This window comes from Camellia sinensis, chromosome 4 (assembly GCF_055761805.1).
Source record: "Camellia sinensis isolate YWXY chromosome 4, ASM5576180v1, whole genome shotgun sequence".
Classification (NCBI taxonomy): domain Eukaryota; kingdom Viridiplantae; phylum Streptophyta; class Magnoliopsida; order Ericales; family Theaceae; genus Camellia; species Camellia sinensis.
Genome location: NC_138964.1, coordinates 225,024,888 through 225,041,525, shown reverse-complemented (window position 1 = coordinate 225,041,525; position 16,638 = coordinate 225,024,888). Strand labels below are relative to the sequence as shown.

Genomic DNA, 16,638 nt, shown 5'->3' with positions numbered 1-16,638 from the left:
GCTGGGGATGGTATTGAAAATTAAATTCCCGATAATTTTCGGGCCGGGGATGGGGATAGATTCCCCCACCCCGGCCCCGGCCCGGCCCCGCCCCATTTGATCCCTACTTGATCCCCGTATGTTATTATTATATATATATATTATATTATATGTTTAGGTACCGTATGTTATTATAATATATATATATTATATTATGTAACGCCCTCAAAATAATAACATTAACCCATCAATATAAACATACATTTATATACATACGATCCACATTCTTCGATTCATCAGAGTACTTCATTACAAAAGTATTACATGTTAACAACAAAAGCAAATGCCTTACGGGCTTACGGCTTTCCAAGTTAACACTTGGTTACAAAAGAGAGTACTAACTCAATTACACATTAAGCCCTTGGCTTGAATTTACATGTAATACATCAAAAGGAAATACGACAAAAAAAAGTCTGTTCGCCTCTAGCCTCCCAAGCTATGTCCTTGGTGGTGACGTGCTACCTGTACCTGAAAATGATGTTCCCATATAGGGTGAGCCACAGCCCAGCAGAAATATACTAAACCAACTATGAACAATGACTAAAAGATTAGCAATTGATAGATGGCCAACACTGATACAACCACATATATCACATCACAATTTCATAACATACGAGTATGTGTCACCTTTCATTCTCCATCTTTATTTAATAGATAAGCATATTAGCTATATCTACATATCAACAGATAAGCATATTACACATCAACAGAAAAGCATATTAGCTGTATCCACACTTCACTAGACAAGCGTATGAGCTGTATCTACACTTCTCAAAGATAAGCCTATGAGCTGTATCTTCACTTCTCTAGACAAGCATATGAGCTGTATCTACGGAGTTCATCCCCCATCTCCTCCCAACCCTATCCGGTTTAGAGGTACATCCCCCATCTTCCCCTAAACCGCGGAGTACATCCCCCATCTCCTCTTCTACACACAATGCATATAAACACAAAGGTTCTATACACAATCAATCAATACATAAAATTAATGTATTCTATCCGCCGTCATACTCTATGACACATTCAATCGATTAGTTTTAATTTGCCTAATCATCATGCATTGTCTACAACAATCAAAACTATCCTCCACCGATAGCCCAAAGCAGTTATTTCTAAATAGAAAATAAATGCACAAAATGGATATTAAATCAACATTTCAATTAGGTGAGCGATAAATGATCCAACTACACCCTCTAATCCCTTCCCTTTCCAATTTCCACATTGTCAATTCAATCCCTCATTTCCAACAATTAATTGTACAAATTAATCAATCAATGTAATTAGGGCATTTTCCATAATTAACATTTCAACCCTTCACGGTTTCATTTTCATTAATGTTTCAACATTTACTTCATTTCTTCATGCCAAACATGCATTTAGGTTTTATATAACTAAAACCCTAACTTTTGTAAAACTACACAAAAGCCCAAACTCTCTCTAAATTACCCAACAACCCCTAATATATCGAAATGCCAAAATTTAAAGACAAAACTCATAAAGAGGAGTAGGATATCTCTACCTCGAAGTTAGAGCTCGGATGGAGAAGAGACCAAAACCAAAGTGCTCCAAAAGCCAAGATTTTCGGATCAAAACGACGCCCTCGACGATCAACACAACTTTTGTGAAGACCAAAGGTGAGGAAAACACCCTAGCTAGATCAATACCTAAAGAGAAGGCAAGGTTTTAGAGAGAGAGGCTCTCAAATGGCTTTTTCGAAAAAGTAAGAGAGAGAAAGGATGAGAAAAAGTGATTTAAAACTGCCTCACAGCCAACTGATATACGACATTCCCGCTCGAGCGGAAAACACAACGCTCGAGCGTCAAGAACAAAAACTAGGTCCGGTCAAGCGCGAAAGGACCCGCTCGAGCGCCAAGGCACAAGAATAAAGCACATCCGCTCGAGCGCGAAAACCAGTCCGCTCGAGCGTAGATTTCCCTCTCCCAGAACTTATACCCAGAAAGTACTACCCACTCGAGCATCAAAGAACCCGTTCGAGCGCCACCGCTCGAGCGTAGAAATCACATCTGCAAAAGTTGTGCAGGAACACGAAATACTGGAGGTGTGCAATCCCCGCTCGAGTGCAATAAGACCCGCTCGAGCGGACCGCTTAAAAACTGGGCAACAAGGAATTGAAACCAAGGCCTAACCAACCTGTAACAACCCCGCCCAAAACATCCTAAAACTCAATCAAGTGGAAGTAAAGGACGACAACAAGATAGATACAACTACCAACTTCACGGAACCGAGTCCGGAATACAACAGAACAGTAAAAGGGCAACCGGGATCGCTATATATTATATGTTTGGCTGACCCTCACTCACATCACACAGTCACACACTCACTGTCTCTCATCTCTCTCTCTCAAACCTTCGCAGACGCCGATCGAGCTCTCTCCCTCCTCGCCGATGGCCCTCCTGACCCTCCTCCACCGATCTCCCTCCTCTTCCTCGTCCGTCGATCGCCCTCCTCTCCCTCCTCCGCCGATCTCCCTTCTCCGCCAATTGAGCCACCACAACTCACCACTGTTTGCGGCAGTCTTCCTCTCTCTCTCTCTCTCTCGATCGATTTGTTATATATATATATATATATATATATATGTTAGATCTGAATTTTATTTTATTTTATTTTATTTTTTTTTTTTGAGCTCATCAGAGCTGTTATGGTGATGAACAAATCTATTAGATTTGAATTTTTTTTTTTTATTTACATTTGAGCATCAAATTTCTCTCTCTACGTTGTTGTTGTTGATGATGAACGAATTTGATGTATCTATTTTTTTTTTTTTGGCCGGGGATTAATCGGGGTCGGGGAAACCCGATCCCCGTTAGGGGGCGGGGGTGGGGGCGGATATAGGTTCCCTGTCGGGGATTGGGGCCGGGGACGGGGGAATTTCCACCATCGGGGATCGGGGACGGGGAGGGTGATCCCCGGCCCCGCCCCGTTGCCATTCCTAACACTATGGCCTTGCTTTGACTGGCTGCACTGACTTATTTATTCCTCCCTTTCTTGCCTCCCTCTCTCTGCAACTACTAACGTTTCTATCAGTACACCCAACAACCCCAAGACCTTCAACCTCCACCATGTGTCTTAAGGGCACAAGGGCGGGAGAAGATTATAGTTAGTGTTGTGTTAGAAATTTTTCTCTAATATTGAGAGAGAGAGAGAGAGATTACTCTTGGTTTTTATTTTTACGAGTTATCCTTTCTTTTTTACTTTTTTTTCCTCTTTCAATGATAATGGTAATCCAATGATTTAGGTATAAAGTAAGGAAAAAAAATAATTTTGATTTAAACTATGGTAAATTAAAAACTAATAATTCAAAAGCAAAAGTCAAGCATCCTTACTCAACTTTTATAAATCAACTTTTTTAGTTTATTTAAATTATTTCTATGTAATAAATTATAAGTAAAAGTTATGTCAAATAATTTGGCATAGATTATAAGTAAAAAGTTATGTCAAATAATTTGGCATAGACTTCTAGAATAATAAAAAAAATAAGTAATGGTGTATTTCAAAATAAAAGTACACTAATTTAGGGTTGGTTTGGGATGTCCTAAAAAAGTGCACTTTTTGACTTATTGGTGGGTTTGGGTTGGGTTTGATGTGATGTGTTAGAGAGGTGATGTGATTTAAATAAGATGATGTGACTTAAATAAGATAGTGACTTTTTGACTTTTTGACTTGTTTAGTACATGCCAAACTAACCCTTAATCTTATTTGGGTCATTGAATATCATTTGCTAACGTGTTACAGAGAGGGAATGACAAGAGGATCCAAGTATTCTAACACGACACCAAATATATATATATATAGAACGAATTCTAACAGCATAACTATGCATGGATATATATATATATATATATATATATATATACTGGTGTTTGCAAATGTGAACCTGCGTGCATTATTATCTCAAGTTTAAAAGGGTGCTGGAAAATACACGAAGTATTTATTGCGTTGGCAGACTGGATTTTTTACGTGTGCAGAACTAAACGATCATAGTTGATGGGTAAAAACTACTTTTGTCTGCACTCAAAATTTGGGAAGTTTCAATGATCAGCAAGTTCAATAAGCTTTTCAACCACATTCGGATCTGCAAGCGTGCTTGTGTCCCCAAGCTCATCCAACTGCCTAGCAGCTATTTTCCTCAGAATTCTCCTCATTATCTTTCCACTTCTTGTCTTTGGAAGACCAGGTGCCCAATGGATTCTGTCCGGAGCAGCAAATGCTCCAATCTGAATTGCAAACAACAAACAAACAAAAAGCACATAATCAGAGTATATAAACCTTTTATATGATCAAGTTTTCCTTGTTTAATTGAGAAGAGAGGATTGCAAACATGTTCATTTTGCAAAAGAGGATTGCAAACACTGTTCATTTTGCAAAAAAATTGCTTGCTTTGTGAGATTTAAAAGTCGTCTCAACGAAGATGTAGCCATAACGGAGCATTGTGAATCTAAAGATTATGGTCCAAAAGTTTTAGAACAAGAACATAAGTTATATGAACAAGAAATAACATCATAAAACACCACAGAGTCCTAGAAGATCCTTAAGACTTTGTAATCTGAAGAATCAGATTGTCCATGAAAACGGATTCTAAGGCAAGATATACTAGAAGACTAAACACGAACAGGATAAAGACCCTCCGGCAATGTCTCTCTGTAAATGAATGGCATCAAGAAGGCATACAAACCATGTGTTTGAAAAGTTTCTTGGTATAGTAGAAGCCCCGCTGGAATCAACACATACCTGGTTTCTCACAGTGAGCTTAAGACTTTTTCGGAGTTCCTCGCTATAATCAACCCCCTCGATCAGAGTAACAAATGCATAAATGCCCTGTCCTTTAACCTAACAAAAGGAAAAAAATTATATATATATATACAAATTTGCCAGAGAGACTATAGGTCACAAAAGTACCTCATGCTCAACACCAACAACAGCGGCTTCAGCACAATGGGGATGTGAAACTAGAGCAGATTCCACTTCTGCTGTGCCAATACGATGTCCACTGCACATATTAATGGGAAAAAAAACTTAAAACTTCTTCCAACAAAAGGCTGAAAAATGTTTGGGAATTTGCTAGTTTATTATTCAAACGGGTGTATACTTTACAAGATTTCCAAATCTAAAAGGGGTGATAAAAGACAGCCTATGAAAATCAGCTAGTACCTGAAGATGAACAAAAATAAAAAGAGAAAAGATAGGAATCATGAAAAAAATTTCATGAAAATGATCATGAAAGATTTATGATTCTTGGATTACCTGTGGTGCTTTATTCTAAGTGTAATCCAAAGGGGTCACAAAGCTTTCATGATTATTTTTATGAAAGGTTTTTCATGATACGTAGCATTACTGAAATAAAAATCAGCTTGTACCTGACGTTGATGACATCATCAACTCTTCCGGTAAGCCAGTGGTACCCATCCTTATCCCTGAAATGAAATTGTAACTAGCCTATAAGAAAACAAATCGGCACGTGCTTCGGGGGGCAGAGAGTTAAAGAACAAACAATATTTAACGGCAATGATTAACTTGTTGGATCATTTAAGAGAACAAAAGAATACAGAAAAAAATTATAAAGCTTAGTTACAAAGACCAAGAGAACAAAATAGAATGGAAAGATGGGGGCTTAGCCAATCCCTCTTTTATGTATTTGTCCCTTCTCCAAAATGAAATATTTTTCTCACCATCACTCTAAAATACTTGATTTTTTTAGTGGTAGCTTTTTGTGGGCCTAGGAGATTTTTTTTTCTACAAATTGCTCTATTTCTCTACTTTGATCTGCTCTTTAGCTAGATCCTAAGAAGCATGTATACAAACAAGCCGATTGGATACTTTTACAATGCAAATACATTTATATGATATACATAAAAATAATAAGAAGTCGGTTTCATATTAAAAGGCATGAACAAAATGTTCTATTATCTATTTTAGAAAGCTTTATTCATAAACAAATTGTAAGTTTTGGGCTTCAGAATCCTTAAAAATTAAAAGGTTTAAATGAGAGAAATAGAAATATAAATATACATTGCTTGTATTTTATCATTAGATTCCAAATTATTTTCTTCGAACTTATTATACGTTTCATGTGTCCAACAATGAACATGCATTAGGTTCTAAATTTTTCTTCTTTTTTTAAATAACAAGGCATGTACAGATGCGAGTCCAACACTTGTTGGGGAGTGTCCGAGTTAGTGTCAGTGTCCAGCATGTGTCCCAACACGGATACATTGCCTTCTTTAAAGTGTCCATACTTCTTAAAGCTAGATCAAACCATGGAAAAGAAAGATTTGAAAATGTTTCTTTTTTCTTCCTACCCAAATATTGTGTAAAACCTCTGGTAATGAATTACCTTCTTCAGGGCCCAGGGGAAAAAGAAAATTACCTGCTGCAGCCATCACCAGAGAAATAATAGCCTGGGAATGGCTTGAAGTAAGTAGTTTCATATCTTTCATGATCCCCATAAAGAGTTCGGAATGCCCCAGGCCATGAACCTTTCACACACAAATATCCACTGCACTCACCTTCAATCTCAATACCCTTCTCATCCACTATGACAGGCTGAACTCATGTCAAAATAACAATCTTGTAAGGAATGAGTTTACAACAATAATAGAGGAAGAAAGCACTAATAAGTAAATATGCTAAATCAGCACAGCAGTGGTGGCATGCACCTGAACTCCAAAGAAAGGAAAAGTGGCAGAACCAGGCTTCTGTGGCCAGGCACCAGGTAAAGGAGTAATCTGCAAGCAACAGGGAGAATTGTGTTGCAATTACAATAATTGTCAGCCCAGATGAGAAATAAAAACCTTTTTTTTTAGCTTTTAGGGTGTATTTTTAGTTCAAGATCTGTCCTACTACTTGGAACCAAAGAATTAGTAGATCTATTCTGGTCAAATTGGGACTGAGCAAGGGTTTTGAACTTAAAATCTATGATCTGATCATTGAGTCAATTCCATGATTATAATTTCATTGCAGCAAGTGATTGAGTTCAGTAGTTCCCCATATATATTTTGTCAACTCTAGAACATAGTAATATGTAGAAAACAAATTGTTTCAAGAGCCAGCAGATATACCGAGAAGAAGTGAGGGACAAAACCTACCATAAAGCCACCTGTCTCTGTTTGCCACCAAGTGTCAGATATGGGGCATCTTGAATCTCCAACTATATTGAAAAACCACCTGTTAAGATGAAAAAGAAAACGTGTCATACTTCTTGTGTTCAAAAAATGTAATCCAGCAACAAGAGTAGAGCTTGTAACCTCCATGCACTGGGATTTATAGGCTCCCCTACACTACCGAGTACTCGTAAGGATTTTCGTGAATAGCGGGTGACATACTGCATGGTAAACAACACTTGAAATCAGTATACCATATATCTTGCCATTAAAAAACTCCTCTCCCCCCAAAATATGTAGAGAATACCATAGTTTGCAAGAAGTGAATGATACGAATTGTTCTCTCTAATTAGAGGATATGAGGTGAAGAATATGTACACGAAACAAACTTGGCCCACTGGTTTGTGCAGAGATTATTTACTACAATGGTGTACTTACAGTTAGGATATATGTATTTTGTGTATTGTATTTATATTTGAGGGTAGTTTAGTGTTTTGGCTTCACTTTTAATAGGGTTAAGTTCTTGTATTATATATGGAAGATTAAGCAATAATAGGCTAGCAATACTAGATATATACATTAAAGGGCAACACCAAACCAAAAAAGATACTAAAAACCCATGGACTTGATGGCAGAACCTAAAAGGTTAGAAAGTAGAAGTATTTATTTGATGATACTCATAACATGGAGTTTGGAAGGTGATATTAATAACATGTGGAATACAATGACAGAATGCATTAATAGAGCTCTTCTCCTCTCTTTTTTGCATGTTTAATCTTTGTTAACAATTACAAATTTATGCAAGAACGTCTTCACACTTGGCCAAGACACAGAAAACTAATGAAATAAATCAAATGAGTAATCAACTCCAAATAGTACTATTGCAAAATATAATCTTAACTAGCTTGTCATTTGAATGTATTTAAATTACACATGCATGTAAGGTTAGAGAATTTTTTTACCTCATCTCCATCACGCATCAGAGAGCGCACCAGTGTAGGGGCAGTATAAAATATTGTCACCTTGTATTTGTCAACAATGTCCCAACATCGTCCAGAATCTGGATAATTTGGAGCCTGCAGGAAATATACAGATTACAGATATTTGCCAAAAGGATGCAGGATCACATTAACAACTACACTTTCAATCAAATGGCATTACTGAATATTCAAAGGTAAATGTAATGCAGTGTACTCTACTGATAAATTTCTTGCGACTAATATCCTTAATGTCACAGGAAGCACCATCTATTCAAATCTATCCCATAAACTTATTCTCCCGACAGGACATAAAGAAATGAAATAAAGGAATACATTTCATGGTAATAGGGTATAGATTGCCTTTTCATTACATAGTCTCATTTATGTTTCTACTTTTTGGTTGAGAACATTATAGTTTTATCAAATTAAATTATATGCGCACACAGTTACTTAAAATTCATAAATTTTAAACTCCGTCTCTGTTGAGTTTTCACTCATTCCACTGATTCACTCCTTCATATATTTGCTCCACCAATTGATAGAGACATAATTCATATGAAACTATGGTTACAGGGTGCTCAGGCTAAGTTCACATCTATATCTAATTCCATCCTTTCCACATAGGTTACAGTTCCAGTATTGGCGGGATCAAGATCTAGGAGTTACTTTTAGCACGAATAATGATTCAGTGAACTTCAAGGCAAAAAAGGGCTGATTTATTTTAATTAAAGTTTCTAGTAGTTTGTATTAAGTCTATGATTAGGTTAGTGTCTATGGACATTATTTCTAATGCACATGAGTTTCAGTTAGGGGCTAAGTAATTGACATATTAGGGTTACTCGAGGGTAAAGTTACTTGGTTGTGAATTAGTAATTAAGAAATGTTGACCAAGTTTGTACCTATTCATATGCACATGTAATGGAGACTTCTAAAGAAGATTTCAGTGAATAAAATTCAAATTTGGGTTTTCTTTTACTCTTTTTTTCTTGTTCAGAGGCTTGGTTTTAGACCCATAGCTCATGGTATTCAAGCCATTTTTTCTAAAAATTAAAATCTATTTTAGAATCAGATTTTGCAACTTCCACCATTGATCCAAGTGTTTATTCAGGCCTGCTATTAATTGTAGCCATTGGATTCCCCAGTCGGCTACTTCACGTGTCAAAAATTTATTTCTAATGCCCCCTACATAATAAACAAATGAGCTGGGGTCCTCTCCAGAATGCAATTATCCAAGTAATCAATTACCCCTTCAAATACTACAACTGTTGCTCCATTAAGCAGAGGCCCATAAGTAACGTAGCTGTGCCCAGTAATCCAACCACAGTCAGCTGTACACCTAAAAGAAAGAAAGGAAATGTCAGTCCTGCAAATTCCAATAGGTTTTATCTAATCACCAAAGATGAAAATTCATTAACGTTGACACTGAAATTTTCAAGAGTACCAGTATATGTCTGATGGCTTGTAGTCAAATGCATACTTGAATGTTGTTGCTGTGTATATCATGTATCCCCCAGTTGTATGCAGAACACCCTTTTTGTTGATGACAATATCATATTACAATAACAGAAACAAAAAGAAAACGTTCATTATTCAAGGGAACTTAGATACCTTAGGCTTTCCAGTGCTGCCACTAGTATACAGGAGAAAAAGTGAATCCTCTGCATCAACCCACTCAACAGCACATGTAGTTGGGTACTTAGGAACAACATCCTGAAAGTTGGAACGCCAAAAAATATAGAAGTCAAACAAACTCTTTACAATGAAAAGATAATCGTCAGCTTGCAATGAGACAATTATATAAGGGGAGAGCCCTACCAGACAAGCTTATTACACAAAAATTACAAGGTGTCACAGATTCGGAGAAAAGAATAGGACTGCAATGACTACACGCGCAAATTAAAGGTAAAGAAGAATTGTCATTGCTCAAAAATAAATGTCAAAAGAACCTAAGTGATGATTTGAAGGGGAAACTAATGTACGCAAAGATGCCTGATTGTGACCACAGTTGCAACATGCTGTCAAAGACTTCCATTTAAGGTGGAACTATAAAGTTAAACAGCATTGACACAAAATTGGCTTTTAAACACCGATATTTTTTTTATTTTTTTTTTAAATTAAGCATAATGATGTTTTGAAACTTATTTTCCAAACTAAGTGAAAGTGTGTGGTACTTAGGAACAACAACATCCTGAAAGATGGAACGCCAAAAAATATAGAAGTCAAACAAACTCTTTACAATGAAAAGATAATCATCAGCTTGCAATGAGACAATTATACAAGGGGAGAGCCCTACCAGACAAGCTTATTACACAAACATTACAAGGTGTCACAGATTCGGAGAAAAGAATAGGACTGCAATGACTACATGTGCAAATTAAAGGTAAAAAGAATTGTCATTGCTCAAAAATAAATGTCAAAAGAACCTAAGCGATGATTTGAAGGGGAAACTAATGCACGCAAAGATGCCTGATTGTGACCACAGTTGCAACATGCTGTCAAAGACTTCCATTTAAGGTGGAACTATAAAGTCAAACTGCATTGACACAAAATTGGCTTTTAAACACAGATTTTTTTTTTTTAAAATAATAATAATAATAAATAAATAAAAATTAAGCATAATGGTGTTTTGAAACTTATTTTCCAAACTAAGTGAAAGCGTGTTGTGGCTAAACATGGTTTTTGATTTTGAAGTAGAAGTCTACTAATATTTGAGGACAAGACAACAGCATGGTTGCTAACCATGCTATTTATTAAAGAGTAATTCTATACAAACAAAAAATCATAAATAATGATGTGACTCATTGTGGACCTTTCACTTCAAAATAAAATACCATTGAAGATAGATTTATTTACAATAATGGCATTGCCATGTCATTCTTGTCAAATTTTTTGTATGAATTTTATGAATGTTTAAAATTTTTCTTTACTAAAAGTGTGATAGGCAACCACGCTTTCACTAGACTTTGAATATAAACAAAAAAACTAAGAAATCACATTTTTAAAAATGCTTTTTACTAACTACGTTTCCATGTTAGTTTGCGAAATAAGTTTCAAGACAACCTTCTTATTTAGATAAGTTTTATAACAAAATGCAATTTTGCTAAGAAGCCCATAAAACGCATTTCTAAAGGTTGTGAAAGGATCAAAATGCCAAAAATGTATATCGATACAAGTAAGCCAAGTTTTGTGCCTACAATGTCTACATAGTAACATACAACTAACAATTATATTGAGTCACGCCCCATTATTAAAAAATAAAATAAAAATAAAAAGGAGCAAAAGTAAAAAGGTCTGCAAAATTAACTCCAACCTCAAAATTGCAATTACCTTTCATGATGGACAGAATTTGGGGAGGGTCACTTAGTCAGAGAAGAACTTTTTTCAAGCATTATTCAAATATACTAACAGCATAAAGGCAACATGGTCTACCAACCTGCCACCAGAAATCTCTTCCGTCATGCCATTTGGTAGCTTCCCTCTTCATGGCTGATTGATTTTCATAGATCAAGCATGCATCTGCTAGGAGAAGGAACAAAAATTCCATGCAAATATGAAACAAGAAGAAGAAGAAGAAAAAGAAGAAATCCGTGGAAAAAACAGGCCTGGAAGGCGTTGGTCTAAAACATGTATTTAGATATGAATATATAGTTAAAGTTTTATTCCTCTTAACTTGAAACATAATTCTCACATTACAAATAAGCATGTCTTAATCGAAAATTGCAAATTTATTTATTTATTTTTAATAACTAAAAGGAAAACAGTTTAAAAAATGCAAATGCTAGATTATTGTACTTAAGCCATGAAAAAGTGCAAGTTTCTCACCTACAGAGATTCCATTTTGGGTTGATTCTATGAAGGCAGCATCAACTATATCTTTGAGATAGATGACCTTCGGCCCCCTCCTAACAGCATTGCAAGTTATCACAACCTTTGGTTTGCAATCTATGATCCTTTGGGCAAGAGACTCTGCAGAGAATCCGGCAAAAACAACCTGAATGAACAGAACATCTTGAAGTCATTTATCCCTGAATGTTTTAGAGAATGCAAGGGAAGGAAAAGGACAAGGAATATATTGTTATGCAATACCGAGTGCACAGCACCAATGCGAGCACAAGCTAGCATTGCGATCGGCAATTCCATAAGCATTGGTAAATAAATCACGACAGCATCACCCTTTCTAACACCAATATGTTTCAGGTAATTTGCAAGCTGTTGGCAAGACATGTGAGAACAATATTCCATGCATTTGATAAGGTATAATAAAAAATGTGTGCGCATTTGTGTGTGTGTTTGTGGTGTGGTGTGGGGAAAGGAGGACGTAATTTAACCTGGCAAACTCTCTCCAGCAACTGCCTGTAAGTTAAACTGTCATCAAGATCAGTCTCATTTCCTTCCCAGTAAAAGGCAATTTTGTCACCCATTCCGGATTCTACATTCCTGTCTAAGCAGTTGTAGCAAATGTTGGTGATACCACCCTTGAACCACTGCTCGGAAACACAGACATACATATACATTGGGAAGTGAGAATAAGAAGCCAATTTTGGACTAGCTCAACAGATTTTTAAAGCAATAAATAGCACAAGGAAAGAAAGAAAGAAAGAAAGAAAGAAAGAAAGAAAGAAAGAAATGGGGGGAGCACACAACAAACCAAAAGAAGATGAAAGCTATTTTTGTTTTTTATAAAGATATTTCCTAATTTATGTGTGGGTGGGGTGGGTGGAGGAAGAGAGAGCAATTGGGATGTAAAAAGACCTCGATCTTGATGTTCCCTTTTCTGATATCGAGATTCTCCGAGTAGATCTCTTGGCCCCATTGCTGTTTCCAGTAGAACTCCGACGCAATATCCGACCAAAACCCAGCAGGGTCCTCAATTGACCTTGTATACATCTCTAAATACTGAGATCAGAGACAGAAGAACACGCAACAAAGAACATGATGCACCAGAAAATTACAAAAAAAAAAAAATAATAATAATAATAAATAAAAAATAAAAAAAGAAAGAGAGAGAGATAGATAGAGATGAGCAAAAGGCAAAAGCAATAAGTAAATAAGACAAAATCCGTTATCTTCAGATGGGGATGGGGGAGGAAGAAAGTGAAAGACCTTCTGGGGAGAGGGGATGAGAGCCTGGGTGGAGAAGTGATCGCTGGGGAAGACGAGATCATCATCCTCGGAGGCAAGTGCCTCTCCAAGTATGACAGCATTCAATCTGGGTATCTTCCCTGCTCCCGAAGGCATACTCGCTATCGAATCCATATGTCGAAGCTGCTGATCCGCTATCCTCCTAGTTTTCTTTAGAGGACTAGCAGCAGTATTGCTATTGCTATTGCTATTAGAATATGAAGAAGATCCATCCACTGTATCATGATGTGGAGCCTCCATCATCAACCTCAATCTCAACCTCCTCCTCCTCCTCCTCCTCCTCCTCAACACCACCACTCCCCCAGTACTACTACTTGTGAATCCTGATCCGAACCCCAACCCCAACCCCAACCCCAACCCCAACCCCCCTTCTTTTCTATTCCTGCATACAACGGAAGACAACGATAATGTCGAGGAGATACCAAGACACGGCCTCACTACGTTGACCCACGATTGGCTCGTCGTGACAACAGCAGACGACTTATTATTATTAACCAATATCTGAATCGGAAGGGAGCCTGCCTCGTGGGGAAGACTACTACTTCTATTTCTGATTTTATACCATGAACCGAGGGCCATCCTTTCTTGACTTCTTTATTAATTCTTTTTTACTTTCTTTTTTTCTTTTTTTTCTGATTTTCTTTTTATATTTATGCTGCTGCAGAGCAAAACAACAACAACTGCTCCTCCTCCTCCCAAACAAATAACTAGAACTACTACTGTATCTGTGCGTATATCTGTGAGTTGTTCTGATTTGTGTGTGTTTGTGAGAGAAACATAAATAGAGGGAGAGATTTTATTTATATATATCTATATATATATATCAGCAGCAGCTAATCCTGCAATCCCAATCGCCCGTCCCAAATACTTCTGTGGACTATATTATTTTAAAATGTCCCAAAATAATAGTTACATTTAAAAAATTAAGGGTAAATTACACTGACACCCCTAAAATTTATGTTTATTACAATTCTTTCATATTTGGATTTGGGAAATTACACTGACTCTCCTTGTCAATGAAATTATTTAACGGTGTTAACTTTTAAGTTAAAATGACATATTTATCCTTAACCTTTACATATGCTTTAAAGGATAAATTACATTGACACCCCTTGAGGTTTTAATTTAATACGGATCCCTCCTGACATATTTTAAAAAAAATTCAATTTAATAAAAATAAATATGAAGAAATATATTTAATTTGTAAGAAAATATTTCTAACCACTCGAAAGATAAAAATTATATAAAAATGATAATTATTTTTTATTTTTTATTTCTTAATCAAATTAATTTTTAATTTTTTTAAAAAAATTCTAAAAATCAAACCATACATAGCCTAAGAATCTTTTGATAAGTCATTTCTTGCATTGGTAACTTATTAAATTATTTGTTAATTTTACGACATTTTTACCATCTGAAACCTGTTTGGTAACCATTTCGTTTTCAGTTTTCAATTTATATTTATAAAAAATTTAAAAACTGTCATAAAAACTTGTTTTATAATTTTTTTGGCTTATAAATAATTGTCTCAGTTTATAAATAATTGTCTCAGTTTGTAAATTTAAAAAATGAGTTTACGTTAGTTTTTAAACAGAAATTTAAAAATTTGACTAACAAAAATTTTCAATTAAATTTTTTTTCAACTAATATTAACCGAGGAGACAATTGGTAATGCTACTTTAAACCTTGGGGAGAGAATTACAATTTCTAAAAGGTAAGAAGGAAAATTGTAATAAGCACAAATCTCAAGGGTGTCAATATAATTTACTCAAAAATTAAAATAAAAAAAATATTTAATTTTTCAAAATTACTTTTTTAGAGTAATTATAAATATATTAAAATTTTGAAAAGACAAGAATAAAAAATTATTTTAAAATTTAAATTTAAATGTAATGATTATACATCCTCTAAAAAGTTAGGATTCTAAAAAAATCAACAAATTAGAACAAAAAGAGTATTTGCCTTTGATTTGTCTTTAATAAAAAACAATAAATTAGAACAGAAGGAGTGTTTGCCTTTAATTTGTTTTTGATAAAAAAAAAATAAATAACAACAAATTAAAATAGAAGGAGTATACGCCTTTGATTTGGAATTTGGATCCTCGGCCGCCCTTTTGGGCGGCAGTTCCCAACAGCCCCCCCAAAACGACGTCGTTTTGGGGGGTTTTTCGTTTTTTTTTTTTTTTCGCAGAACCAGAGCAGAGCAGAGGGGAGGGGAGGGGAGGCCGCCGGAGGGGAGGGGAGGGGAGGGGAGCTCGCCGGATTTTGGGGTCCGCAGGTCGTCGAGCTCGCCGTCGCAGGTCGTCGAGCTCGCCAGCCGTCGATCGTCGCCCGATCTGCCGTCGCCTCCGCGTCCGGCCCGCCTCCGCCTCCTCCTCCTCCTCCCCGGGTGATTTAGGCCCCCTCCAGTCCGGTGCTCCCTCTTCTTCTCACTTCCTCTCTCTCTCCTTCCCCTCCCCTCCCTCTCTCTCTCTCTCTCTCCCTCCCCTCCCCTCCCCTCCCTCTGGTTCTGTTTTGCAACGAAGAAGAAAGAAAAAAAAAAAAATCAAAAAAACCCCCAAAACGACGTCGTTTTGGGGGGCTGATGGAACGGCCGCCGGAAAGGGCGGCCGAGAATCCGGACTCTTTGATTTGTCGTTGTCGTCGATTACATCGCCAGTTCAACTAATAATTACCCATCTATTTATCTAGTATCTATGTGCTTTTTACCATCCTTTTTCTCTTTCGTTATCAAGGTTTTTTATTTTTTTTGATTGAGAGTTACTGATAAATGATTACTCCAATTAACACCAAAAAATAATTACAAATTAGAGGAGAAATAAAAATATTTGCATTATAGGATGCAAAAAATTATGAAATTACAAAGAAACCCTTTTTATTCATCTCTCCTCTCTTGCTTTTCCCATCAAAATCCTAACCATCACTGGCAAGCCCCTCCCCCACCCCCACCCCCACCCTCCTAACATCGACAATCCTTCTGAGTGTGATCTTTGAGGATTATTGTTGTAGTAACAGAAGAAACCAACTCTATATACATCTCAAATTGACGAATAGTTTAATAAGAAGTACTATATTATAGGTGAGAGAGAGATTTATGATCTGGAGTTTGGCCGAGGTAACGGCCGAGCAGGTTGAGAGCCTAATGATGCATGGGGCCGAGATGACCAGCGATCCGCCCGTTGATGGGCTGCCAGGAATTGGGCCGGGCAGGAGTAGGGCCAAACATGCGCCGACCAGACCGTAAAGAAGCTGCTCGGCAAGGCAGTGCTCGGTTAGACCGAGCTGCTTGATCAGGCAATGGCGGAGCCAGTCAAGCTGAGTGACCGGCACCCAGAAAGGCGTGGTTAGCCGAGGTAATCA

General features: G+C 36.7%; 1 protein-coding gene and 1 long non-coding RNA gene across 3 annotated transcripts; both read right to left on the bottom strand.

Annotated features, from left to right (window-relative positions):
• Nucleotides 1-242: 242 nt before the first annotated feature.
• LOC145789969 (uncharacterized) lies at nt 243-2,510 on the bottom strand. Its single transcript, XR_014328520.1, has 2 exons — nt 1,559-2,510; nt 243-507 (listed from the first exon to the last, which is right to left on the bottom strand). It is a non-coding gene; the product is annotated as an uncharacterized LOC145789969 (long non-coding RNA).
• Nucleotides 2,511-3,746: 1,236 nt separating this feature from the next.
• ACS (acetyl-CoA synthetase) lies at nt 3,747-14,153 on the bottom strand. 2 transcript variants are annotated; one of them, XM_082867740.1, is made up of 18 exons: nt 13,241-14,153; nt 12,890-13,033; nt 12,466-12,621; nt 12,224-12,346; nt 11,960-12,128; nt 11,571-11,656; nt 9,746-9,847; nt 9,579-9,667; nt 9,383-9,473; nt 8,120-8,233; nt 7,302-7,378; nt 7,143-7,221; nt 6,714-6,782; nt 6,425-6,600; nt 5,415-5,471; nt 4,957-5,047; nt 4,789-4,887; nt 3,747-4,274 (listed from the first exon to the last, which is right to left on the bottom strand). In XM_082867740.1, exons 1-18 carry the CDS (start codon nt 13,856-13,858, stop codon nt 4,089-4,091), a joined length of 2,526 nt encoding a protein of 841 aa, XP_082723866.1. In that variant the 5' UTR covers nt 13,859-14,153; the 3' UTR covers nt 3,747-4,088. The 2 variants fall into 2 exon arrangements, with proteins under 2 accessions (XP_082723866.1, XP_082723867.1); XM_082867741.1 differs by having other exon boundaries at nt 11,571-11,653.
• Between the last annotated feature and the right edge of the window lie 2,485 nt (nt 14,154-16,638).

What these genes read in the sequence shown, in the direction of transcription:
- ACS (XM_082867740.1), bottom strand. Translation starts at nt 13,858, where the DNA reads ATGGCCCTCGGTTCATGGTATAAAATCAGAAATAGAAGTAGTAGTCTT. An exon ending in TCATCCCCTCTCCCCAGAAG is followed by an intron (nt 13,034 to 13,240) that starts GTCTTTCACTTT and finishes CTCTGATCTCAG; the next exon opens with TATTTAGAGATGTATACAAG. An exon ending in GCATTGGTGCTGTGCACTCG is followed by an intron (nt 12,129 to 12,223) that starts GTATTGCATAAC and finishes CTGTTCATTCAG; the next exon opens with GTTGTTTTTGCCGGATTCTC.